General features: G+C 50.9%; 1 protein-coding gene across 1 annotated transcript; it reads right to left on the bottom strand.

Moving 5' to 3' along the window:
* Nucleotides 1-987: 987 nt before the first annotated feature.
* On the bottom strand, nucleotides 988-13,387 carry VPS37D (VPS37D subunit of ESCRT-I). The gene is made up of 4 exons (XM_063291043.1): nucleotides 13,259-13,387; nucleotides 8,954-9,125; nucleotides 5,043-5,125; nucleotides 988-1,467 (listed from the first exon to the last, which is right to left on the bottom strand). The coding sequence occupies exons 1-4, from the start codon at nucleotides 13,385-13,387 to the stop codon at nucleotides 988-990; spliced, it is 864 nt and encodes a 287-aa protein (XP_063147113.1).
* Between the last annotated feature and the right edge of the window lie 13,215 nt (nucleotides 13,388-26,602).

Genomic DNA, 26,602 nt, shown 5'->3' with positions numbered 1-26,602 from the left:
AAAGTTTGCTTGAAAATATTTCCTTGCTCCCCGCCCCGCACTGCCCCCCCCAAATCCTGGAAGGCATATTCCCCATAGAGCATTGCGGGGCCGCCTCATCCTCTCCCGTTATGCATACCCTGTTGAGACCGTGTGCCTATGCTGGTACTAACCCATTCTCTAGCCGTGGCATAAACTTTGGGCTAAAATGTTCTACCCTGTGCTTTGCAACCTCACCCCCCCCATCACATCAACAGACCCCCTCCCCACTTCAACTGCAGACCCCCTGCCCCAATAGAAAAAATGAACCGGAAGGGGGGCAATTGAGCTCCTAGTTCCAAAAACTGCCCCCCTCCAAGCAGTTGGCCTACCCCTCCTGTCTCCACCCCTGGAAATGTGCTGTTGGCTATTCCCTCCCCCCCCTCCCCTGCCATGTATGTTCTCTTCCTACTTGCTACTGAAATGGAGTCCCTTGTGCGATAGAGAAGATCGGTGGGCCGACTGCCTGGGGTGGGGGGTGGGAATAGCACTGCCTGAAAGTGGTCACACCCAGCATCCAGAATAGCAACAAGCAGCTTGCAAGGGGTTTTCCCCCACCTAACTCGAGAGATAGGCGTAATGAGTGCATGATGGTGAATTCAGGCTCCCGAAAAAGAAGGGGGGAAGAAGTGACATAACTTTCCTTATTTCTCAAGTGGGAAAGGGGGAGGCGGGGCATGACTCCCTGCGGTCTCGGCCACCTATACATAGAGTAACACTGGATCGCCCCAGCCAGCCAAGCTGCCTGGGGGGGTTGGGGATGGTGACGGGAGGGGTGGAGATGGAATCTAAATTATTTTGGCAGCCAGAGAGAAAAGGGAGCCAACTCTCTGCCATCAGCCCACCCCCAACTCCCACCAAGTCTGGGAAGGTGGCATTCTTGGCAGGCTGGCATCACACCTCAGGCTCTGGCCCATCGTAGCTGGTGTCAGAGGCTCTGGTCAAAATGTCCCGTTGGCGCTGGGGCAGCTACCGATGCGGCGGCTCTTTCTTCTTCTGCTGGTGAGGCAGGTGGGCCTGGGGCAAGTGGATGTGCCCGATCAGACTCAGGGGAGAGCTCACAAAGTTCCCAGTGGAGTGTGAGGAGGCCAGAGCGGGCAGGCAGCACTTTTGGGGGGCTGCGGTCATGGGGATGGGGAGCACAGCCTCCGACGGGATCAAGAACGCTGGCGCCAAGCGGAGCTGGAAGACCTTGGGAGGTGGCCCGTTCTGAGCCGGGGCCGCTTGAGCCAATGGTGGAGGAGTTGGAAGTGCTGGGGAGATGGCAGGCTGTTCCTCTTCGCAGCTCGGGCTTGGCTTTTCAGGAGTTTTTGCCTTTTCCACCTTCAGGATCTCCTGCAGCTTCTCCAGCTGAGTGCGACGGAGATGGGAGAGCATGCGGCTGTGCTGGAAAGACTCCACAAAAGTCTCAATGGGGAGATCCCAACAGAGGAACTGCTCCATCTGTTCCTGTGGACACAGGAAAGGAATATGAAAATGCCGTTTGGGGTAGCTGGAGCGCCAAGCACATTTCAACAATCAGCTCTTCCCAGTGGGCTTTGCTGCTGAGGCCCAGACCAACATGGTACCCTCTCCCATTCCACTGACAAAACCTAAGCGAAGCACTGGTGATGGTAAAGTGAATTTAAAGGCAGAAAGGAGCTTAGGAAGTGCAAGGCAGGGATTGTGTTCTCTCCTACAACACTTCGCTTGTAACGCATCAGGCTCTTTAGACACCTGAGATGAATGTTTTTCCTCAGTTCAGATCTAGGACATTTCCTATTTCTTTTGTGACTGTTGTGGTTATAGAAAGAAATTCTAAACTAATTTCTGGTATTTCTGGGAGCTTTATAAACGAGGATCAGATCTGCTGAAAATGTATTACAATACTGTGGTGGATTTCAGCACTGCCACTGATTCCCAGGAAGGAGGGAGCGCATTCCAAGGGGATAAGAGGACTCACAGCCCGGACAGCACTGGTGGGAGAGTGAAGAAGTTCAGGGTGGCCTGCCCTAGAGCCTTCCCAGGTTATTTCCCCTTAGGTTAGTTAGGGTAGCTTTAGTCTGGCAAGATGCTGTCTGTATGGTGAGAGCAATAAAGAACTGGAGTTTGAATGCACTGACTTGTCGTTGTTCTTGGGCTGGGCCTGACAAATATTTAGTAAACAGAGCAAATTAATGTCGGGTCAATCATTTAGAAGTGTAGGCTCATATAGCTTGTTTATCAGTATAGGCTAAATTCCTTCTCCCTCCCTCTCTGATTGTATTTTTAAGCAGCTCCAGGAAAGACAGCCAATATGTACAGTGGTTAAGGGTGCTGGATTAAGACCCTTAATTCAGGGTCTTAGAAGATTCCGGTTCAGGTCTACCCATAGCCATGGAAGCTCAGTGGGTAACTTTGGGTTGGTCCCTCTCAGGACTCATACGGTTTTTATTGTGGGAGAAACTGGAGAAGGGGGTGTCATGTAGGCCACTATGTGCCTGTGGAGGAAAGGTGGGATATAAACCTAGAAAACAAACAAATGAAAACCTAGTAGATGTATTTATACAACATGCTAAGTTTAGTCACTGACCTTAGTTTTTAGGTTGCTGTGTGAACCCAGTCTGTTTAGTTAGTTTATGGTTTAATTTAATTTAATTCATTTGATTTAGGCACTGCCCAACTCCAAACAACTCTGGGCAGTTCACAAAATAACAAAAAGAAAAGAATGTAATACCATTCAAAAACCAACCAGCAAAAAACAAATAAAGAACAAGATGGCAAATCTAGCCAATATCAAAACTCACGAGGGGCTCCAGCCACTCTGGCCAAAGGCCTGGGAGAAGAGCCAAGTCTTCAAGGCCCTCTAGAATGCTATCGTGGCTTAAGGACTTGTGCAAATCCAGAACATGGGTTTGATTCAATAATCAAATTAATTGCATTGTGTGACTGCAGCTCCTGGCACAATCTTAAAGGGAACTGGTAATTTATTGGCTCAAAAGGCGATTAGGGAAGTTTGCAAATTCTAAGGCTACATTCACAATTTGCCAAAGGAACACATAGAGGAGAATGAGACCTGGGACGAGATTACAAACATTGATAGATAACCCAATTTCCTTCAGTTGTTTTGAACTACAATTCCTGTAACATTGCTACGCCAGTGGGTGCTGATGGGAGCTGAAGTCCGAAACAGTTGGAGAGTCCCACATTGCCTTTCTCATTTAATGCAAAGCAGTTCTTTCCAAGCAATACAAATCAGCACAAACCTTAACAAGCATAATTGGAATCTGGGCTCCCTCTATTTTCTTAGCCCCTTGACTGTATTCTTTCGCAGGCAAAGATGCAAAATCCCCTACAAACACATGTGCACACATAGACATACACTGCATGGACACTTAACAGCCACATACACAGTACAGGTAGTCCTTGCTTAACAAGCATTCGTTTAGTGACAGTTCGGACCTATGATGGTGCTGGAAAAACCAACTTACGACTGGTCCTCACACTTATGATCATCACAGCATCCCCACAGTCACATGATCACAGTTTGGGCGCTTGGCAACCTGTTCACATTTATGACCATGTGATCGCCATTTTCAATCTTCCCAGTGGCTTCTGACAAGCAAAATCAATGGGGAACTACATGATTTGCTTAATGACCACATGGTTTACTTAATGCCTGGAGTGATTTGCTTAACAACTGCCACAAAAAAGATAGTAAAATCAGGTTGGATTCATTTAATGACCGCTTCGCTTAGCAACCAAAATTCTGGTCTCAATTGTGGTTGTTAAGCAAGGACTACCTGTATCAGTGGCTTGGACTGCTAATCCAGCAATGGCATTTGGAAAAGGCTTCTCAGTCATCTCTTAATGGAAAAGAAGCTGTTCCACTCAAAAGCTCTATGATGTTCTTTTTCTCACTGCAAGTTCCATTATGAGGCAGCTTGGGTGGCTGCAGTACTAAAGCTCAGCTACAAGCTCTGCTACAAGGAGACAATCTATAGCTCTGGCTAGCAGTAGATGGCAGCACTTAGCTGACTTTGACTGATCTGGAAAGTTAAGTAGCATCAGCCTTGGTTAATACTTGGGTGGGAGATCTCCTGGAATTCCAGGGCTTAGACTAGGCAGAGAAGTCGGGAAATCAATCCTAGAAGCAGGCAATGGTAAGCCACTTCCATATTGCTGCCTAGAAAACAGCATGGATGTATCCATGGAGTTACCAGATTTGAGCTTGATGCGAAGGAGGCTTTTTTTATATATAAATGCTGTAGGGACCTATTTGTCCCTACAACCTCATGCCTCACCTCCACTCCAAGTGTCTTGCTCTCTCTCCCAAGGAGGGGACGACGCTCCATAGCTTGAGTACCACTGAAACAGTCCAACATGTTTAATTTGATATTTTTTGTCGATACGATAATAGTCATAACATAAAGGAAGGCTTCGCACAACACACTGAACCTGGTTCCTCAACGCATTTTCTGGATTTGCACAATACATTGAACCTAAACTAACCAAACAGGTTGAGTGCTCAGCTAAGCCATAAAAAAAGTACAACAAAAGATGCTAAAGTTAACCCTACCCAAGTTTGGTATGTTGTGCAAATGCAGTCACTAGGTTTTTCTTTGGCCTGGTTAAGTGTGTTGTGGTCTGCAACTATAGCCAGATAGGTAGTTCGTGCTAGCTACAAGCCTGTTCAGAGCTCCAGGCTGGCCACAAGCCAATTCTTGAGAGATGCAGCTTGGAAAAGCCGTATCACTGCACCTCACCAAAGCCCAAAATTCAAGTAACTGAGGAGGCCCCTTTCTCAAGCTTGGATAGAAACAAAGGAAGACCCTACTGCTTCCCATTCTTGTCCATCACACCTCTGCCTTTCCTGGCACAGGCCGGAGCAAGTTTGGGAAGCTGACCTCTGATGGGACAATGTGGAGAAAGATGGCCTACGGGCACTTTCCTCTTATCCCTACATGGGCAGAAGGTGCAGAGAAACAGTTTATTCCTTTTATAAAGAAGAGTACTTCTGGGAGCAGCCCTGGAGAAGCCTACCTAGGATGTCCCTCGTAACTCACCTCCACTTTGGCCTCCACGCTCTCCAGTTCAGCCTGTAGCCTGCTCAGGGCGTTCTCCGGAGTCCACTTTGCCATACATGCGCCTGTGGGACAAACGGCAAGCTCAGCTTTAGCATCCATGTGTCAGCCACCTGGGCTGTGAGATCCCTGTACCCTGGCAGGAAGGAGATGCCAAACAGGGCGTGCTCCCCAATCTCTGCAAGCAGAATGTAATCCCAGGTTGCCAGCTCCCAAGGGAGAGACTACGATAGCACCTTCAACTTCTTCTCCTTCTCCTGTTGCAGGGGGACCAGAAGCCTAAGTCCTACGGGGACTGTTTCAGGGACAGTGCGTTTAGCTTTGAGGACAGGTGACCAAGGGAGGACAGGACAGCGTTCGTCAAGTACCTGGAGGGTATCACAAGAAGAAGTTCAAGGCCACTCTCTCTCATCCCACACTGCAGGACATGGGATACAGTAATGGATTTAAGTTACAGGAAGGCCTGATTTAGTGTTAGACAAAACGTCCTCACAGTCATGTACTTGAGATGGGTGGCCATATGAACCAAATCAAATCAAATCAAATCAAGTTGATCAGGGGGTGTCTCAAAAAATCCAAGCTGGTGGGTATGACTGTGCAATGGAAGCCCCACCCCTTCTGTATGTGTGTCACATACAAAAATGGGGTGGGACTTCAATTATCAATCAGCTAATCACAACCACCAGCTTGACATTTTGGAAACCCTCCCCCCGCAAAGATGCCCCAGCACTAGGATCTAAATGGCCCCCTTCAACTTCAAGATTCATGATCCAATTGCAGCTTGTAAAAGAATTGTAGGGGTGGCTTCAGGTCGGCCCTTGGGTTCACCAATGATCAAAGAACTAGATGGCTTTGCTTATTTACAGTATCTATATACTACTGACTCTGCATGGATTTCTGGAGGTTTACAAAACTGAACAAAAACCATTAAAACAATTGAAATCAGTAACACAACTACACAAAACACCCCAGCATCTGTACTGATTGATCACATTCAAGTCTTAAAAATTGAAGATTAATTAACGCTATTAAGAGCTCTGCAGAAAAGCTCTGCTTTGACTGCCTTCTCCAATATCTACAGGGAGGGTTGCCAGCTGGCTCTCCAGGGGCAAACCATTCCGTAGGGATGGAGCATCAACTGAAAAACTCTGAATTTTTGTGGCCCCTCCCCTAACATCACTTGAGAGGAAGAGAATCTCAATTTCCTAACTTTTGAAAACACCAGGTACAGGTAGTCCTCACCTAGCAACCATTCATTTAGTGATGGCTCAGATTTACAATGGTGCTGAAAAAACTGACTCACAACTGGTTCTCACACTTATGACCATTGCAGCGTCCCCATGGTCACATGATCATGATTTGGGTGCTTGGCAACTGGTTCACATTTATGACTGTCATGTCCCATGGTCACATGATCACATGATCACCATTTTCGACTGGCTTCTGGCAAGCAAAATCAGGTGGGAACTGTGTGATTCGCTTAACAACCATGTGGTTTGCTTAATGCCTGCAGTGATTTGCTTAACAACCGCCGCAAAAAGGGTCATAAAAACTGGACGGATTTGCTTAATGATCGCTTTGCTTAGCAACCAAAATGCCAATCTCAATTGTGGTTGTTAAGTGAGGACTACCTGTTTCTACCAGAAGGAGATAATCCTACAAATAACTCAGTGCTGAGCCATTTGTAGTTTAAAACCAGCACTTTAAATTGCACTCGCAAGCTTGCCAAAAGCCGATGCAATGACTGTGGAACTGGTGTGGAGGACACTGATGGCTTTACCCACCAGCAGATGGGCAGCTGCGTCTGCACCAGCAGCAACCTCTGGATGTTCTTCAAAGGCAGCCCATCCAGAGCACAGTGCAGTGATCGAATAGTTAAAATTGTGTCTGTACCTCCTGGAGAGAAGGTAGCCCTTGATTCAGGGCAATCAAGGGAGGAAAAGAGGGATTGGGGTCTCAGTGGCTGGCCCTGCATCTGATCTCCTTCCACACACGTCCTCCATTTCCCAGGATCTAGATTATATTGAGGCTGGGTTTGCAGAGAGACTTATCCAATCCAGTTAAGACATAACGACTGTGTCAGTACGGCCCGTGAAGCTTGAGGAATTTTAACTTTGATTAGTTTTTCATGGTTCAGCATGTTATACATGAAACCAGTCAGTTTGATTAAATTATGGTTTAGTATGTAGTGCAAAGCCAGAAAATGGGTTAATTCAGTAATCGGTTTACGCATGGCTATGCCCAATGCCACCAAAGCCAGCAACTACTGACCTCTTTCTCTTCTCTTTTTAGAATGTCAAGGGATACTCAGCCAAATCATGGCTTGTTTTAATCATGACGTATTGAATAAACCACAACGGACATCCTGCAGACTCAGCTATAAACTATGGTTTACAAACCACAGTAATAACAAGCTCAAATATAAATAAGCAAGCCACATTATCGGTTTAGCAGCAATAATGAATCCGGTTTCTATGTAATGCTGGGACGATGGGAGGAAAGCTTCCCCACTCTGTCCCTTGCACTTCATTAGCTGTCTTTCCTCTGTGGTTGGGGAAATTGGCAGAGCGATAACTGTGCATCATGCGTCGAAATTCTCCCATGTTTCAGGAGGAGAGGTGGAGAGGTCGTTTTGTTTTCTGCTATGCCCTTTTTTTTTCTGTCTGTCCCTTTCCCACAGGGAGGGTTAATCTATATGCTACTAAAACTCTGGTGGCTGTTTGATACTTTGTAACCTATAACTGGGTGAAACTGTGGCTCATAGGCCAAAATTTTTTGAACCAAGGTACCTCAAATGGGCTAACTTACAGAATGTGTCCAAAATCTGGGACCCATAACTCCCATGGAATAGAAATGTGGCAAATTTTATAAAACATTTTCTGACATAAAACTATAAAACATTTTCTGAGATAATACAAAATGTCGTAAGACATTTCCTGTGGTTAACTCCTGATGTTTGACTGATATTATACAGGTCAACATGAATGACATGGGCTATTTTCAAGGCAGATACATCTCTGAATGTCTCCCTGAATTTTTAGAACCTTTCCAGCAAAGGCAACACATTAGAAGCTCTGCCATTGTTGAAGGCCTTGAGGAATCTGGTGTCTCTGAAACGATGACCCGAGTCACGGGTTGTCTAGTACTTTATCAAGCAACGTGGTCACCAAGAGATGTCTCCCCAAATGCCACATACTCAAGCTGGAACCTGTAATCCAAACACAATGTCTGGACTCACCAAAATGACATATCTCTCAATCACATGTTGCATTTGTAGTTGAAGAGATACTTGAGGATCGCAAAGAGACACAGTATAAAGTTGCAGAGCCCCCACTCTGCATATCCCTCTGTCTTTTCATTCTTCTAGTTCCCAGGGAGCAGGGGATAAGAGGAAGTGGGGAAAGGGGATCTACATGCTTGCAGTATGTTGCAATTCTATAATACCAACTGGGATCATTAGACCAGGTCCACCCGTTATGAACAAGACAAAACTTACAGAGGCAATGCTCTACCTCCAAAGAATGTGATGCACAAGGAAGCATGGCAGAGTTTTCCTTCTTTACAGCTAACTATTATCAGCTGATCCACTTTTGGAATCCCCGCAAGGTAGGCTTAGCTAAAAGGAAGGCAGGCTGTCATGAATGAAGCCCTTTTGCTGAAAGTTGCTTTCAGGGCTGCAAAAATCCAGACCACTAGCAGATGTGTTGCCCTCTGTTGATCATCACCTAGATCAGAGTTTCCCAATCGTGGCAACTTTAAGATGCGTGGACTTCAACTCCCAGAATTCCCCAGCTGGCTAGATTTATGCAGCCCAGGTCCGATAGCCCTGCCTTTCCTTCTATCCTGGGAGATGGTAGGGTGGGGGAGAAAGAGGGATGCCAACTGTTGCTCACCCAAGCGCTGCTGCTTGTCATGACAGGTTTCTCGTAACTCCTGCAGCTCCTGGTATTTGATGGCGAGGGAAGCTTTGCCATTCTCTAGCCGAGGCTGCAAGCCCAAATTTTGCTTGGCGAGGTTATAGTTGGAAGCTAGGTGCATCTCCCGCTCCAGCTGCAGGTTCTGGAACTGAAAAGACACATATTTGATGAGGGTTTGGGCCAGGCTGAAAGGTCTCGGTGGGATAATCTGTTGAGCTGGCCCAAGTTTCTTCAGGTTCTGCTAGCCTTCATGGTCATCCTGGGCATGCAGGGTTTTTCCCATGAATGCATGGAGGGGAAGATTTGGACTGGCGTTATCGCAGACTTATCATCCAAACAAGGAAAGCCACTTTCCTGTTAAAAGCAGTTTGCATGTTTACCTGCAATCCCCCCCTGCCCCCCACTCAAATCTAATTTGATGCTCCTGCTGTTTCTCCCAACTTTTCCCCCAAGCTGCTGCTATACAGATCTTTAGATCTTGGCTTCCTTCTGTATCTTGCAGCCTGATTCTCTTATATGAGTGACCTCTTTGCTAATCTCTGTGTTGCTGTCCTTTGCTGTACACACTGTAGTCTAGCTTGTATGTTTATAAGGATACAGAGTTGTGCACTATGCCTATTGATGGTTCTGCTATCATCATCATCATCATCATCATCATCATCATCATCATCATCATCATCATCATCTTTTTCAAAATATACTGTATTTGATCCAAAGCCATACAGACATTTAACAGCTGCAAAATACAATCTGAAGATAATACATGACATTTTCTTTACAAAGTGATTATGACTGATTCAGAACAAAATAGCAAAAGAAGTGGCTTACAAGCACCCAAAGGGAGTGATTGAGTTCTGGAGCAATGTATTAGGGAGAAAAAACTTCACCATAGGACACTCGATGCCTGTGTTCATACAACATGCTCAAGCAGGTCATAGAAAGGCTGCCTTCACGCAACATGCTGAGCTTGATAATGTTAACCCAATGAATTGTGTGGTTAATTATCGTCCAGAGTGTTGCGCAAACCAGAAAATGGATTAACATGGTAACCAAGTTAAGTGAGTCATGTGAACGCAGCTATCAGGCTGGCCTGAATGGATGCCTGAAGTTATCAAAATAATTCTAATTATACAGCAGCAGCCACTGCTGCCACTAGAATAAAGCATGACTAAAGAATGTTGTGCTCAGAAGTCATGGATTCCAATCTCCTGAATTCATGAAATGGTTGCTTTAGGCAAGAGGCCAACTTTCGGCCTTCTACAATCAGCAGCTAAAATTCTTACCTATCTTAGAAGGCTGTTGTACATATGACTAGGAAAAACAACTCTGAATAGTTAGACAAGGAAACCAAGAATGTACCAATGGCTCCATTCATACAACTTGCTGAAGCGGGTCGTTTAAAGTCCTGGTGGCTGCGTGGGCATAACATGCAAGCTTGATTAATTTTAATCTTAGGTAGGGATTTTGTGTGAGATTCAGGGCGTTGTGCAAATGGAAAAAAATAAATTAAGTGTGTTGTGTGTTATGTGAATGCAATCAGTGGACATCATATAACAGTTTCATTCTGGGAGTTCAACTAAGACTTCATATTAAAGATGTGAAAGGGAGGGAAATTTTTCCCGCTAAATTCAAACATTAATATTTTAGGTTGGAGCCAGATTTTCCCTTGTTGATTAAAGTTTTTGTAATTTTCCAAACACAGCACTTTTGACAGACATATAGGCCAACTGAACATACACATTATTTTACAGATCTAATCACATTCATAAACAGGGCCCAATTTTTTAAAAAGTTGTACATACTTCATTTTTTGATCCCAAAACAATGTACAGGTGGTAACAACATTATTATTGAGCATTATCCTCCACATCTTTTTTTCCCATTAATCAGCTGACTGAAAAACAAGTATTTGCCAACCCTCATCTGGCAGCGTCTCCCCAATGCCAGATGCTCTCTAGTATCCCCTAATAACATGGACCCTTGAGAAGTTACTCTGGTCTGCTTTTGTTCCTTCATACTGGCCAACTCTGAACCCTCTTGATGTAGGAAAGTATCTCAGGAGCATGGCCAGCTATTCTCTATCACCAGTCGGCATTCAATCACTGGATGCGGTTTACCGTTTCTGGTTACAGCAAGCATAGAGCCACTGGGAAGCTGCCAAAGGGTTATTTTGCTAGGCCTGCTGCCCTCGCTAAACCTCTAAGCAAGCTGAGCTGTGAGTACTCAATGAGAGACTTGAAGCTATGACAAATTGCCCTAAACCTACAAGGCAACATTGTGGGGTGGTCTTCTAGTAAATCTAGATTATAAGATGTATTTGCGATTCATCTTGTACTTCTCTTGAGCTCGTATTTGGGGAAGACAGATATTGGATCATCTTAGTTAGAGTTATGGGGGCCACTGGTGATGGTAAACTATGGAGTAAGGTCTTACCCATCTTGATGGGCAACTTTCAGAGGGCACTGGGCTTATGGCAAGGTCTAGCAACTCAATACCTCTGTTCCACAACACACTGTCTTGGTCACTGAATTAACTTGCTCTCTGTTTTGCACAGGACACTGAACCAGGAACTCTCCAAACAGGCTGGGTTCACACAACATACTAAGCCACAAAAGATTAACCCAGGTTAAAATTAACCAAGATTAGCATAATGATTGGAAGCAGCCGCTAAGTCTTCTAATTGACCTGGTTAAGAATTTTGTATAAAGGCAGCCGGCATCGCCTTGAGAGCACGCCAAGGGCAGAGCAGGTGCCGGGGGTACCCAGCTCGTCTGAACTGACAAAGCTAGAGCAAAAGTGGGGCTGTTTTGCCGGCCATTGCTGGGAAGGAGGCGGAGAAGGTGCCTTTCCAAAATCAACAGCCTCAACATCTCCTTGTGAGGATGGATGACAACATGTGTGACGTTGCAACTGTGAGACCAGGAGCAGACTCCAATGAAGGTCTGGGGGCCACAAAAAGGGGTGGGGAATTCCTGCAATGGGGGGGAGGGAGCAAGGAGGAAGTTAGCTGGATGCCGAATAAATAAATAAAGGAAAGAAGGGGGGAGGTTTTGCTTTGTTTCCACGCCTGTCGAAAGGCAAAAATCATACGCCATTTATGATGAAAATGCCTGACATGCTGTGGCACTTAATTCGGCAACCTTTCTCTGTTACCCAGCACAAGACATGTTGCCTGCCTGGCTAGACACAGTCAACACCCCCATCCCCCCCGCCCGTGTTTCCATGGCTGAGTCAATGAGGCTTTGCTGGATCTCGGGAAAGAAATCCCTTTCTTTTCAGCACAGAGAAACAAAACAGGGTCCGTGGTCACCATTGTGGCTGATTTTCACCAGAGAAAAAGGGGGAAGGGAGGGACTGGTCCAGGATGGGGCTACCCTGTCAAGACAAAAGCACCAAGGCCTTGGGAGCATCCCCCCGGCCACAAACCATCACACTCACACCCTCCCTGGATGGCTCCATCACCAGGACCCCAGACAGACAGAGGCTTCCTCTTGGCATTTCTTCTGGCATAATAAAGGGGGTACATTTCAAAGAGTGTTGGGGGGAGGCTGCTTTTCAGGGAAAGGAGGGGGTTGAGTGACAGGTGGGTGGAGAAGACCAAAATCTGACAACAGCCCACAAAGGTGTCTATAACATCTCTGGGGGCTGGGGGGGGGGGGACCAGAGTAGCAGAACACCTGGGTTCAAACTGGATCCCCATGGCAGCTTTTAGAGGTGGGACAGGGGATAGAGGGTGCCTTTTAATCCCTGGAGCTGGCAGGATGGGGCGAGAAGGAGGCAGATCTTCCAAGGGTACATCCAACAGTTGGGGTAAGGGGGCCTCCACTGCCTGGGGCCCAGCTACCACCTGGGTCTTGTGCATTTGGGCCAACAGCTTCTGCGGAAAGGCCGAAAGTCTGGGCATTGTCTCTGGCACCAAGCACAGGCCTGGCTGGACTGGCACTGCCCCCCTCCCGTGCCAGGCTCCAAGCCCCGTGGCAACCGGATCTGCCGTTGCTGCAAAAGAGGTAGGGTGGCACAGCCCCAGGGGTGCCATGGGCAGTCTCGACGGGCATCGGTGCCCCTTTGGATGCTCCGATTATTTTTCAAGGGGGCGGGGGCCGTCTTTGTATTTGGATGGAGAGGGATGGCTGCTGGGGTCGGGGTAACGCAAGCCGCGGGTGTGTGCAGCAGAAGACCCCGCTGGAAAGCAGGATGCCAACCTCCCACCTCGCTTTCTCCCCTCCGGAGGGCCCGATCCTCTCTCCTCCTGGGTTTCCAACCCGGGAGCCGCGGCTTTACCTTCCTGCTCAGCTTGACGATGCGCTCGAGCCAGGTTTCGTCCCGCATGAGGGCGCGGAGTTGCGCGGTGCTGAGCGCCCCGAAGCCGAGATCTACCGCCGAGGCCCGCGGGCCCCGATCGCGCTCCATGATGTGGACGGAGCAGACGGAGCGGCCGCACCTGGAGGAGCGGGATCCTGCACCTGCACCTGCACCGCCGCCGCAGACCGCCAGAGGGCGGCCCCGCCGCTCTTAAAGGGGCCGCCTCCGCCGAGCTTCCGTTGTTTCGGCTGGGGAGGGTGGGCGCGGCAGAAAGTCCGCGCAGGCGGCGGCGGCGGAGGAGGAGGGCGTTAATTGCACGTGCCGGGCAGCCCCCTCCTTTCAAAGGAAGAGAGCAGACAAAGGGGAGGGGGCTCTTCTGCCTGGGCAAGGGAAGGGAGATGGAGCGTCTGAGCATGTATAAAGTACCCACCCTGTCTCCGCGTGTAAAGCGATCGCGAGTGGGGGAAGAAATAAATTCTGTGCCGTGAAAATTGGACTTTCGCTTGGTGGCTACAAGCATGTGTCACCTCCACCCTGGGCTACGCTTTAGGAACGCAGGACGTGGAGGCAGGAGTGCTGACCTACCTCGCCAGCCTGTTGCACTTATGTATTATTAACTTATTTAATCCTCCAGTCAGCCTTAGGAGGAGCCTGAAGCAGGTACACGGGGTAACTCCTCATGGTATCCTCATAACGACCCTGTGAAGTAGGCCAGGCTGGGCAAAATTAACAGGTCCAAGATGATGATGATAATGATAGATAGATAGATAGATAGATAGATAGATAGATAGATAGATAGATAGATAGATAGATAGATAATATGTGTAAGTGCTGCCTGACTCTGGGAAGATCACCCAATGAGGTCCACAGTCCTGTGGGGATTTGAACTGAGGCCCCCTTGACCCTTTAACCCACCTTTTCTGCAGTTAGCATTCCTAGATGATTTAAGCACCTTGTATAAATCCATCAAAGTGCCAGTTGAAGAGAAGCTGCCCTGAATCCTCTTTCCAGGACAGGTGCAGGGAGATAGGATTCCTGAACAAGCATAAAGAGGTTACCGTGGCACACTCAAATCTTGTCTCCCAATCTGGATGGCTCCTGGCATTTGGGAAGGGGCTTGCTTGATTGGAATGCCACCTCTGTACTGAACTCCCTAAATGGCTTCCTGCAAGCTCTTTGGGGCCCACAGTCCCCAAGGCAGTTGTAAAGACTTATTTATTTATATGTTGAATTTTAAATACTCACCCATCCATCTCACATACGTGACTCTAGGTGGCTGTCATGCGCTGCCTACCTCTGAATAACGTTCAGACACTGGGTTACAAAGCAGGCTCTGGTTTATTTCAGGATAGGTACAACGTTGTTAGAAAAAGCTGAGAGTGACAGGAGCGCGCCGGTGCGGGGTTTAAATACCCCGCGCCGGTCAGCGCCCCCTCGCTCTCGGTCACGTCACCCCCCTTTGTCCCATGCGTTGCCCTGCCATTGGTTGAGGGTTTCTAGGATCGCCCATCCTCAGGTTTTCATTCTTCTGCTGATTGCTTTCAGCTGGGCGATCCCCGTGGTATTGCTGCTGATGGCTTGGGTGGCTCCGTGATCCGTTTATCTATTGTTTGTTAGCCGTTAGTCGTTGTGGGTTGATGGCTACTTAACTTGTACCCCTTCACCTATTTCCTTGTCATTGTCATGAGTGCCATTGCGCTGATTACTTTAGCTCAACGGCACTCATGACATACTGCCCCCTTTCCGAATAGTGTTCTCCCCCGGGTTTCTGGGTTTCCCCCATGGAGCTGTCAAAACGCCATTTTTTTTTTTTTTTTTTTTTTTTTTTTTCAAAGTTCCCGCCGGAGTAGTTGTCGCCCCTCCCTTTGCTCCTCCCTCTACCACGTGCCTTCCCAGGGTGTGTCCATGGTGCGCATGCTCGGGTTCTGACCTGGCGTGCGCATGCTCCAACCACACCCTGTTTGTTTGGCTCAGTTCGGCGAGGCGAGAGGCGTGGCTGGTCGGGTGCTGCTCAGCTCCAGGTAGGGCCCTTTTTTGCTTATTTGGAGTGCGTCGCCTTTGTTGTGTCTCCTGGGCGTTGCCCCCAGGTTGCCCTGTTGACTTGCTTGCCACTCCCCCGCGGCCAGGGGGCGGGGGGAGGGTGCTGGCGATCGTTTGTCACCACCCCGTGGGCCCGGGGCGGGGGGAGTGAGTCCCGGGGGGGGGAAGGTCCACCCAAGTCGCGGGCTTGGGGGGGGCCCCTTCCCTTGGGGCACGGGAGGCGGGGGGAGGCCTGCGGGGGGGGGGGTTGGTTTTGCTGACCTTGATTGCGGTTTGTCGGGGTATGCCCGGTGGAATGCTCTGGTCAGGTCAGGCGCTTTAACGTTGTGCGCCGCCACCCATTCCGGGTGGGGGAAGTGTTTCCACCTGACCAGATAGTGTAGGGTTCCTCGTTGCTTGCGTGAGTCGAGGATGTCCCTTATCTCGAAGTGGTGTTGCCCGTCGATCATAAGCGGTGCGGGCTGAGGCGTGCTTGGGTGCCATCGGGAGGTGGTTGCCGGTTTTAGGAGGCTGGTGTGGAACACCGGGTGGAGCCTCCGGAGGTTGTGTGGCAGGTCCAGGCGTATTGCTACCGGGTTCACTATTTGCGTGACTCGGAACGGCCCGATGTACTTAGGCCCCAGTTTTTTCGAGGGTTGGGTTGACTTTAGGAACTTGGTGGAGAGATAGGCCATGTCCCCCGCCTGGAACGTCGGTTGTTGGCGCCGGTGCTTGTCGGCCTGCTCTTTGTAAGCAGCCTGTGCCTCCTTCAGCGCCGCCGTGATTACTGGCCATGCTTCCGCGATCTTCCGTCCCCAGTCGCTGGCGTCCACCTGGGGTTCCGGGGGTTGAGGTAGCTCCGGTATGGGGACGAAGTCGCGCCCCGAGACTACTTCGAACGGGGTTTTTCCCGTGCTCGTGTGGACGGCGTTGTTGTATGCGACTTCGGCGAACGGGAGCAGTTCAGCCCAGTCGTCCTGGTGGTAGTTCGTATAGGATCGTATAAATTGCTCTAAGGTGGCATTAAGAACCTCAGTGGCTCCGTCCGTCTGCGGATGCCAAGCCGTAGACAGGGCCTGTTGGGTCCCCGTCAGCTTCAAGAAGGCCCGCCAGAATTTGGAGGTGAACTGTGTGCCCCTGTCGGTCACCACACGTGCGGGACATCCGTGTAGCCTGTACACGTGGATGAGGAAGAGTTTGGCTAGTTGTTGTGAGGATGGGACTGACGTGCAGGGGATGAAGTGGGCCTGCTTTGAGAAGTAGTCCTTCACCACCCAAATGGCCGTTTTCTTCTGGCTGGGTGGGAGGTCCACTATAAAATCCATAGAGATTTCCTCCCATGGGCGGGAGGGTTCTGCCACCCGTTGCAAGAGCCCCGCGGGTTTGCCTGGTGCCCGTTTGGCCCGAGCGCACGTTGGGCAGGACGCCACGTAGGTTTTTACGTCTCGCCTGAGCGCGGGCCACCAGAATTGCCGCCGTGTTAGGTGTAGGGTCTTGAGGAACCCAAAGTGTCCCGCTTGCTTGGCGTCGTGTGACCTATGCAAGATCGCCTGGCGTTGCGAGTCCGGGACGTAGATTCTGCCTTCCCCCCATGCTAGGTCTTGCGCCATCGTTACCTTGTCGGGGTTTGCCAGGAACCAGGGGTCGGTTTTGAGGGCGGCGGCGAGGTCCGTGCGCATTCCCCCTGGTAGTTGCGGTTGCCTTCTTTCCGTCGCCGGTTGTCCCGCCGTCGGCTGCGCCGTAGCGTCGCGCTGCCTCCGTGCGCCGCTTCGGGTGGTCACGGCCATCCCCAGTTGCGAGGCGGATAGGACCGTCCCAATGGTGTCTGGGGCGGGCTCTTCGTCTTGGGGCAGCCGGGAGAGGGCGTCGGCCAGGAAGTTCTTCTTGCCCGGCATGAACTTCAACTGGAAATCAAAGCGGCTGAAGAATTGTGCCCATCGGACCTGTTTTGGGCTAAGGCGTCTAGGCGTTCGTAGGGCCTCGAGGTTCCGGTGGTCCGTCCAGACCTCGAATGGTTGGGTGGCTCCCTCGAGTAGGTGACGCCATGTTTCTAGTGCCGATTTCACCGCAAAGGCTTCTTTCTCCCAGACGTGCCATCGCCTCTCTGTCTCGGAGAACTTCCTTGACAGGTAGGCGCATGGTTTCAGGAGCCCCGTGGAGTCTTTTTGTAGGAGGATGGCTCCCAGGGAGAAGTCTGAGGCGTCGGCTTGGACCACGAACGGCCGTTCTGGGTCCGGGTGCGCGAGGATTGGCTCCGTCGTGAACAGCGCTTTCAGCTTGTCGAATGCGGTCTGGCACGCGGGAGTCCAATTCAGCACTGTGCCTGGGTTCTTGGCGCGTCTGGTGTCCCCCACCCCTTTGGTTTTGAGGAGGTCCGTTAAGGGTAGGGCTATCTCAGCGAACCCCCGGGCGAAGGACCTGTAGAAATTCGCGAATCCCAGGAAGCTCTGTAGTTGCCGTCTGTTGCGTGGCCGCTCCCAGTTTAGTACCGCTTCGACTTTTGCGGGGTCCATCTCGATGCCGTCCCCGGAGATTCGATACCCCAAATAGTCTAGGCGGTCTTTGTGAAACTCGCACTTTGTGGGCTTTGCATAGAGCTGCGCCCTTCTGAGCTTGTCGAGGACTTGCCTGACTAAGGTTACGTGTTCCTCGTATGTTTTTGTGTAAATAAGGACGTCGTCGATGTAGACCAGGACCCCTTTAAACAGATGTTCATGCAGTACCTCATTGATGAGCTGCATGAACACCCCAGGGGCCCCCGCGAGTCCGAAGGGCAGTACCTTGTACTGGAAAGCGCCTAGGGGGCAGTTGAACGCCGTCTTCCATTCGTCCCCCTCCCTGATTCGGATGCGATAGTACGCCTCGCGCAGGTCCAATTTGGAAAAGACTTTGCCCGTGGACAGGTGGGCGAGCATGTCCTTCACCAGGGGTAAGGGGTATTTGTTGGACAGGGAAGCCGCGTTTAGGCCCCGGTAGTCGGTACAGAGCCGTAGGGTCCCGTCTTTCTTCTCCCGGAATAGGACGGGGGCTCCGACCGGTGAGCATGCTGGCTCTATAAATCCCCTGTCTAGGTTTTTATCGATGAACTCCCGGAGGGTTGCCATCTCCTTCGGGGTCATCGAATAGATCTTTGGTCTAGGTAGGGGGACGTCGGGCAGTAGGTCGATTCGGCAATCCGTCTTGCGGTGGGGGGGTAGTTGGTCTGCCTCTGCTTCTCCGAAGACCTCGGAGAAGTCGGCGTATTGTTCCGGTAGGTCTGCAGTGGTAGCGGCGTTGTCTTGTGTGGTCGCCTCCGCTCGTCCTACCGTGGGGTTGCTTTTGCCAGCTGGTACTGGTGCTCGATACTCGCCGTCGCCGAATGTGAAGGTGCGGGTCGCCCAGTTGATCCGCGGGTTGTTTTTCGCGAGCCATGGCATCCCCAGGACTGCAATGGGCCGTCCGATGGGCGTGACTACGAACGATGTGCGCTCGGTGTGAGTGCCCATTTGCAGGGTGACCGGCTCGGTTTGTAGCGTGGCTGGTTTCCCCCCCGCTGTGGAGCCGTCCAGCTGGTGGAATGCCAGCGGCGTGGGGAGGGGGAAGCAGCGGAGTTCGAGTTTGGCGACTAGGTCGGGGTGGATAAGGTTTTTTGAGCACCCCGAGTCCACTAGTGCCGCGGCCGTGGTGGCTCCGTTGCCGGCAGAGAGTTGAATTGCTGCCAATATTACGGAGCTTTTGTCGTTTCGTTGAGGTGGTTCGCGTTGCTGTCCCGCCGCCTGCCTCGCCACGCGTTTCAGGGCAAGCGGGGAGCATTTCCCGCCGGCTGGTCGGGGTCGGTATTGTCCTCTTCTCCCCAGTAAGCGTCCCAGCCCTCTTCCGGTGTCGCTGTGGCCACGGTCATTCGGCGGTGAGGGGGCGGCCCCGGGTTGGGTGGTTTGGGGCTAATTTTCGGGGCGGGCTTGGGCGCGCTGGTCGGCGGTCGGTTGGCGAAGCAGTCCGCCGTCTTGTGCCCTAATTTGCCACACCTCCCGCAGGGCTCCCGGTTGAACTTCTTTTTAGGGTATATGGGGCCGGCCATCCCCCCGTGTGGTGCGGGTACCTTTTTCCCGACGTAGTTTGTGTCTTCCGTGGTTGTCATAAGGAAGGTGCGGTGCGCGTGTTCGGCTTTCCCCGCGAGGTGGATCCACCCGTGTAACGTTTCTGGGTCGTCGCGGTAGAGGGCCCATTGGAGAACGTCGCGGTTGAGCCCCTTTTTGAAGATTTCCAGCAGGGTGGTCTCAGACCAGTCGCAGACCTTTCCCGCGAGGGCTTTGAACTCCAGGGCGTAGTCAGGGACCGTGCGTGCGCCCTGTTTAAGTCTCTGGAGTGCGCTTTTCGCCCGTACTTTGGCTAGGGGGTCTTCGAAATAGTTTTTCATCTCGTTGATGAAAGCAGGGAAGGTGGCGAGGGCGGGGGAGCTGGACTCGTACAGTTGGACGTACCAGTCCGCCGCCCTGTCTTGGAGTTTGATTGCCACGGCGCCGATCTTGTCGGCCTCGGAGTCATAGGAGTGTCCGTGCCTCCCCATGAACTCCCTAGCGTTGGTGACGAAAAACGAGAGTTTTGAGGGGGTCCCATCGAAGAAGATGGGGAAGTCCTTTGGGGCCCGGGCGTTTTGCGCGGCCCCGCCTCTCGCTTCCCGGGATGTGGTGTCGGCCGCCTGTGCCGTCTGCTGGCTTTCCGCTGGCTCGTGTGGGTTCGGTGCTTCGCTCGGGGTGTGGGCTTGTGCGGGGACGTCATTGGGTGGCGCGGGGGGCATAAGCGCCTGGAGCATGGTCCGGAGTTCCGTCAGCTGAGCCCGCATGGCCGCGAGTTCAGCTCGTGCCTCCTCGTCCACAGCCCGCACCGCCGCTGGGGCCGGTTCCGTTGGCGCGTCCTCGGGGGGGGGGGGTTCATCGTCCCTCCGCCGCGGGTCCGCTTCCTCCTCCGTCTGATGGGTGTCTCCGTCGTCCTCCTCCGTGTCGAGCACCGTGGGGCTGTCGCTCCACGCCCGTTGCTGGGGTGCGATGTGGGGCGCGGGGTCCTCCGCTGGTTTCGGAAGTCGTGCTGCTCCCTCCCGCGGTCGGGTTGCCTCCGTCGCCATCTCCCCTTGGGGTTGGAGCTGAGGCTCGGGTCGGGTGGGGCGGGCGTCCATGGCTCCGGGAGTCCGCGGTGCCTCTGGCCTCGGTCGGTCCTCCTCTGTCTCTTGCCGCGCGGCTCGCCCTCCTTGCCCGCGCCGTTCCGGCCTCATCTTGCTGGTCTTCTCGCCGTCTACTCCTCCCGCGGCTCGTTGTCGTCCGGTGGGGCTCGGCGAGGCTGAGTTTATGACTCTCAGCTTTATGTCATGCGCTGCCTACCTCTGAATAACGTTCAGACACTGGGTTACAAAGCAGGCTCTGGTTTATTTCAGGATAGGTACAACGTTGTTAGAAAAAGCTGAGAGTGACAGGAGCGCGCCGGTGCGGGGTTTAAATACCCCGCGCCGGTCAGCGCCCCCTCGCTCTCGGTCACGTCACCCCCCTTTGTCCCATGCGTTGCCCTGCCATTGGTTGAGGGTTTCTAGGATCGCCCATCCTCAGGTTTTCATTCTTCTGCTGATTGCTTTCAGCTGGGCGATCCCCGTGGTATTGCTGCTGATGGCTTGGGTGGCTCCGTGATCCGTTTATCTATTGTTTGTTAGCCGTTAGTCGTTGTGGGTTGATGGCTACTTAACTTGTACCCCTTCACCTATTTCCTTGTCATTGTCATGAGTGCCATTGCGCTGATTACTTTAGCTCAACGGCACTCATGACAGTGGCTTACATGATTAAAATAGCAAAGCCCCCCCCCCCAAAAAAATATTGAAACAATTACAACAAAACTGTTAAAAACAATTAAAAACTATAAACACAAAACACTGGAGAGTACAATCAAAACCTTACACACAATACAGCCATTTCATGGGCTCCATATTTCCATGGGATCCCCAGGCCTGATGGCAAAACTGGGTTTTAAGGGCTTCTGGAAGATCACCTTGGCGGGACTGATGTTCCAAAGGGTGGGTGCCATGCCCCAAAAGGCCTGTCTTCTGGGTCTCACCAGATGAAACTCCTTAGCAGAGGGGACCCCTAATGTGCTGCTCCTGCTGCATGTAATGGGATGGGTAGGTGTCGCTGGGGAGAGGCGGTTCCTCAAATAACCCGGCCCCATGCCGTGTGGGGCATTAAAGGTCATAACCAACACCTTGTATTGAACTGGGAAGCAAACTGGCAGCCAATTTGACTCACTTTCAACTTTTTAAAAGTTGTCTTCAATTTCAGAAAGCTTGTGCGGGGCAGACAAGCTTCTAAGAATAGCTAAGAAGTAGATTTTAGGTAAAGACGCTCATAAATTAATCCTGACTCCTGGGGTCATATTCTTGACAAGAGTCAGTAAGGAGATTTGCCGATAATTCTTCCTGGTTGTTTTTCCAACTTCTCAGTCTGGTTTACAGCCCTGAGATTTCCTGATGGTTTCCCATCCAAGGTCGATCCTAACCAGGTTCTGCTTAGCTTATGATCAGCCAAGATTGCGTAGGTGTGGCAGTTTGCAGTAGGTATGTGGATTTGAAGCACGTGAAATAAGATATTTAATTTATTTTTTATTCCATGGGCTCCTTAGCTAAAAGTTAAAGGTGTTAGAACATCAGGGAATACGATGTCTTGTCCTCGATGGAATTTGGAAGTGTTCTTGGGAATGTAGCAGTATCTTTTGAGACCCTGTTTTTCAAGTTGGGTTCCTGAGAACAGCTGGGAGTGTTGCTGCTGTACCAGCCTCCCTGCTGCATGGCAACCTCCCTGCCTGAGCTGCTCGAGGCCGTCTCAGGGCTGGTGGTGGAGTTCCCCAGGCTCATGGTTCTGGGGGACTTCAATCTGCCTTCCCTGGGGTGGGCCTCGGAGGCGGCTCGGGAGTTCATGGCTACCATGGCAGCCATGGGCCTGTCCCAGATAATTTGGGACCCGACTCAAGACAGTGGCCTCACCCCGGACTTGGTTTTCTTGTCAGAGCAGTGGCAATGTGATCTGAGAGGAGAGTTACAGCTGTCCCCTTTGTCATGGTCAGAGCACGCCCTGGTGGCCCTGAGATTCCCTTATGCCACCCCTGCTCCGCAGGGAGGTAGGACCCATTCGATTGGTCCGCCCCCGGCGACTGATGGACCCGGTAGGGTTTCAGAAGGAACTGGGGGTTATACCCAGTGATCTGCTGCACGGTCCAGCAGAGGCCCTAGCTGCAGCCTGGAATAGGGAGGCGGCCAGGGCCTTGGACAGGATCGCGCCTGTGCAGCCTCTCTTGTCCCATCGAACCCGGCACTCCCCGTGGTTTACGGAGGAGTTGAGGGTTCTGAAGAGGATTAAGAGATGCCTAGAGTGCCACTGGAGGAAGACAGACTGAATTCGACCGAACACAGGTTAGTGTTCTAACCTGTGTTCGCTATTAAGGCCTACCTTGTGGCGATAAAAGTGGCGAAGCGTCAATACTTCTCTGCTCTAATTGCGTCTGCAGAATGCCACCCAACAGCCCTGTTTAAGATCACTCGATCCCTTTTGGGGAAGGTGGGCCTGGTGACCCACCTACAGGGCCGTGAAGTGGAATTTGCTGAGCATCTGCAGGACAAAATCACTCGGATCCACTCCAAGTTAGACTCCAGGCGCGAGGCTTGGTCTGGAGAGATACCAGGGGAACGGGCTTACCCAGTTATCTGGGAGCAGTTTGATCTGTTGGACCTGAGGAAGTGGACAGGATCCTATGGACAGTAAATGCCACCATGTGTCATCTAGACCCATGCCCCTCCTGGCTGGTAAAAGCAGCCCGGGAGGTGACATGTGGTTGGGTCCATGTGATGGTTAATACATCCTTGGGAGAAGGGTGTTCCCCACTACCTTTAAAGAGGCGTTGGTGCACCCCCTCTTCAAGAAGCCATCGCTGGACCCTGCTGTTCTGGACAATTTTCGTCCAGGTTCCCACCTTCCTTTTTTGGGAAAGGTGGTTGAGAAAGTGGTGGCTTTGCAGCTCCAGAGGGTCTTGGAGGAAATGGATTATCTAGACCCCTTTCAGTCAGGTTTCAGGCTGGGATATGGGAGGGAAACAGCATTGGTCGCACTTATGGATGATCTATGGTGGGAGCGGGATGGTGGCAGTGCATCCATCCTCGCTCCCCTTGATCTCTCAGTGGCTTTCAATACCATTGACCATGGTATCCTTTTGGGTGGCTCAGGGAGTTGCAGGTGGGTGGCGTAGTTTTACGCTGGTTCACCTCCTTCCTCCAGGGCCGGTGGTGATAGGGAGTGAGAGATCCGACCCTCGACCCCTCCTTTGTGGGGTGCCGCAGGGTTCAGTTCTCTCTCCTCTCCTATTCAACATCTACATGAAACCACTGGGTGAGATCATCCATCACCGTGGGATGAGGTATGATCAATATGCTGATGATACTCAATTGTATATCTCCATCCTGGGTGAGGTAAGTGATGCCGTGACTGCCCTCTCCGAGTGTCTGGGGGCTGTGGGGACCTGGATGGGGAACAACAGGCTTCAACTGAACCCTGGTAAGACAGAGTGGCTGTGGGTTAATGGTTCTTCCATATCTGGGACATTATCATCTCTGGTTCTGGATGGGGTTGCACTGCCCCAGACAGATCCGGTGTGTAACTTGGGGGTCCTCCTGGACTCACGGCTCCTGCTCAAAGAGCGGGTGGCAGCCATGGCCAGGGGAGCCTTTGTGCAGCTATGTGCTGTGCACCAGTTACGCCCTTTCCTGGATCGGAAGCCCTTCGAACAGTCACTCATACTCTTGTTATATCTCATATAGACTATTGCAATGCACTCTACATGGGGCTACCCTTGAAAAGTATCCGGAAGCTTCAGCTGGTCCAGAATGCAGCCGTGCAAGCTGTTTTTGGTGCCTCCACAAGGGCACATGTAACACCGCTACTGTGCGAGCTGCATTGGGTACCAGTTTGCTTCTGGGTCCAATTCAAGGTGTTGGTCATCACCTTTAAAGCCCTACATGGCATGGGACCAGGTTACCCGAGGGACCGCCTCTTCCCCATTACATCAACCCGTCCCACCCGATCATGCAGAGAGGGCATGCTGCGGACCCCGTCTTTAAGACAACTTCATTTGGCGGGGTCCAGGAAGTGGGCCTTCTCTGCAGTGGCGCCCGCCCTGTGGAACATGCTGCCCCCGGAGGTGAGATTGGCCCCATCGCTCCTGGCCTTTCGGAGGAGCCTGAAGACCTGGTTCTGCCGCCTCACTTGGGGTGGAGAGGGGAATAGATCTGCATGGGGATGGCTGCTATAGGCCACTCCTCCCACACTTGAACTGTTTTAGATTCTTTTGCCACTTGCACTTTTTTATTTTTTACTCTTACTTATATTATTTATTACTGTAATTTTATATTGTGTATTTTATTCATTGTATGATTGTTGTTTTAATTGATTACTGTAAACTGCCCAGAGTCCCCCAAAGGGAGGAGATGGGCGGGGACAAATTGGATAAACAAACAAACAAATAAATAAATAAATCTCTGATCAGATCTCTAATCAGAATACCCCTAATTAAGCTGATGTTAAGGTTTCAAAAAAATATATATTAGTGAGAAACTTAATGGGGATCTCTGTGATGGATTCAAAGGAAACAGTTATTAAGGGTTTGAGTACTAGTGAGAGGCCCATGTGGGGAAGTGGTGAATTACCCAGGGTGAGAAGAGGAGCTTATGCAGGAAGAAGCAGAACAAATTTTGGTGGCCAGCGTGTCATACCCTGTGCCCACCCAGGAGAACAGAGCTTTCATTGACTGCCTTTCTATACAAGGTATTGTGGGCTTCCTTCAGTGCTCCAGATGTTCTTAAATCAGTTGGGTCTCTGCCTTCCTTTTTGCACATCACTAGTTCCTTCACGATCTCTTTGGGTGGGAAGTAGAGCTTGTTTGCTGATATGGGAAGTGCTTGAGATTTGGCTGTCTTCACCCACTTCTTTTTAATTATGTCTTGAAAAAAGTCTGGGAAGAAAGCTGCTGGATCCTGCAGGGAATATTTCTGCTGATTCTTGTGATTCCTTGAAGGTAGCAATTGTTGGGTTGTTAGGGGCCAGTCAGCATTAAACAATCTCTTGGTTGGAAAATACTGATCTGAAGCAGAGGAATGGACTTCAGGCATGTCTTGTGATTCTCTCCTCCAGTCCCAGGATACAGGGGATCCCCCTTTTTGCTCAGGTTGTTTATGGCTGAAAATCCAGAACATGAGGTAGCAATGTGTGGGTTTTTTGCTGCTTGAACACTTCAAGGATAGTTGTCCACCTCCCTCCTGTCTCTGTTCTCCAGGTGTCTTGCCTTCCTCTTTCTTCCTTTTCCATGTGAATGTGAAAAGGATCATCAATAGGCAGAGGATGGAGAAGAATAGGTTTCACTTGACAGGCTTCTGGAAACCAGGGCAACTGTGACCCATCTCTTTCCACCTGATCAGGAGTGTCCTCTGTTCCTCATATCTGCTTTAGGATTGTATATAACTCTGTTCTGGATCAGTTGGTTGTCACTCCCATATCCTGCATGGATAGAAGGCCAGATTGGGGCCAGTCTCTCTTCAAGACCATGAACTGCTATGCTGGGCATCACTAAGCCAGTTTTCGCTTCCCTTGTTCTTATGTCAGGGCTCACACCTCTTCTTCTGACATACCACCACATCTGATGTCCTTCAGTTTTCCCACTGTCATTATGCTGATAGAGTAGAGGGAGATCCAGTGTTGTAGTTCTTGTCATGGCCTGGGGAGGTTGGGTGCTACTATGCCGTTTTTCCAGGCTCTGTAATGGATCTGGCTGCTGGAGGGTTGCTGTTGATTGTGTATTGTCTGTTTGCTGGAAGGTCACTGCTGTTGGTGCTGCTTAGCATCTTTTCTGGCTGCCAGAGGGTTGTCCTTGTTGGACATTTGGTGTCTGTTTTGACCATCAAAGAGTTGATGCTGTTAGCACCGACTGGTGCCTTGTTCATCACAGGGAGAGGGGTGCCAGGAGGCCTTCAGTCTTGCCATATTGCAGATGGGCTCAGTGACAGCACCACCACTTGCCTCCTCCACAGTCAGTTGTCTCTGTTTGGCCTGGTCCTTGCAGATGCCAACTGTACTAGCTCCAGTGTTTACCCTTTCCTCTGTCTCTCTGTTCTTTGACTGCTATAAGGTCTTTCCAGCTGCAGCCTGGTGTCAGCTCGCTGATCAACTGGCACATGGTTTCTGGAGTCATGTTTATGCTCATGCACTGCTCTGCTTTTCTTCTCTTTTTCCATTCTTGGACATTTTTTCT

The sequence above is a fragment of the Candoia aspera genome, chromosome 1 (genome assembly GCF_035149785.1).
Source record: "Candoia aspera isolate rCanAsp1 chromosome 1, rCanAsp1.hap2, whole genome shotgun sequence".
Taxonomy (NCBI): Eukaryota; Metazoa; Chordata; class Lepidosauria; order Squamata; family Boidae; genus Candoia; species Candoia aspera.
This window is presented reverse-complemented; position numbering and strand designations above follow the sequence as displayed.

Excerpts from the sequence above, each read along its gene's own strand:
- VPS37D (XM_063291043.1), bottom strand. The coding sequence starts at position 13,387 with ATGGAGCGCGATCGGGGCCCGCGGGCCTCGGCGGTAGATCTCGGCTTC. Across the intron at positions 5,126-8,953 it reads TGACAAGCAGCAGCGCTTGG|GCGCATGTATGGCAAAGTGG; the intron begins GTGAGCAACAGT and ends TTTGTCCCACAG. Across the intron at positions 1,468-5,042 it reads GCGTGGAGGCCAAAGTGGAG|GAACAGATGGAGCAGTTCCT; the intron begins GTGAGTTACGAG and ends CTGTGTCCACAG.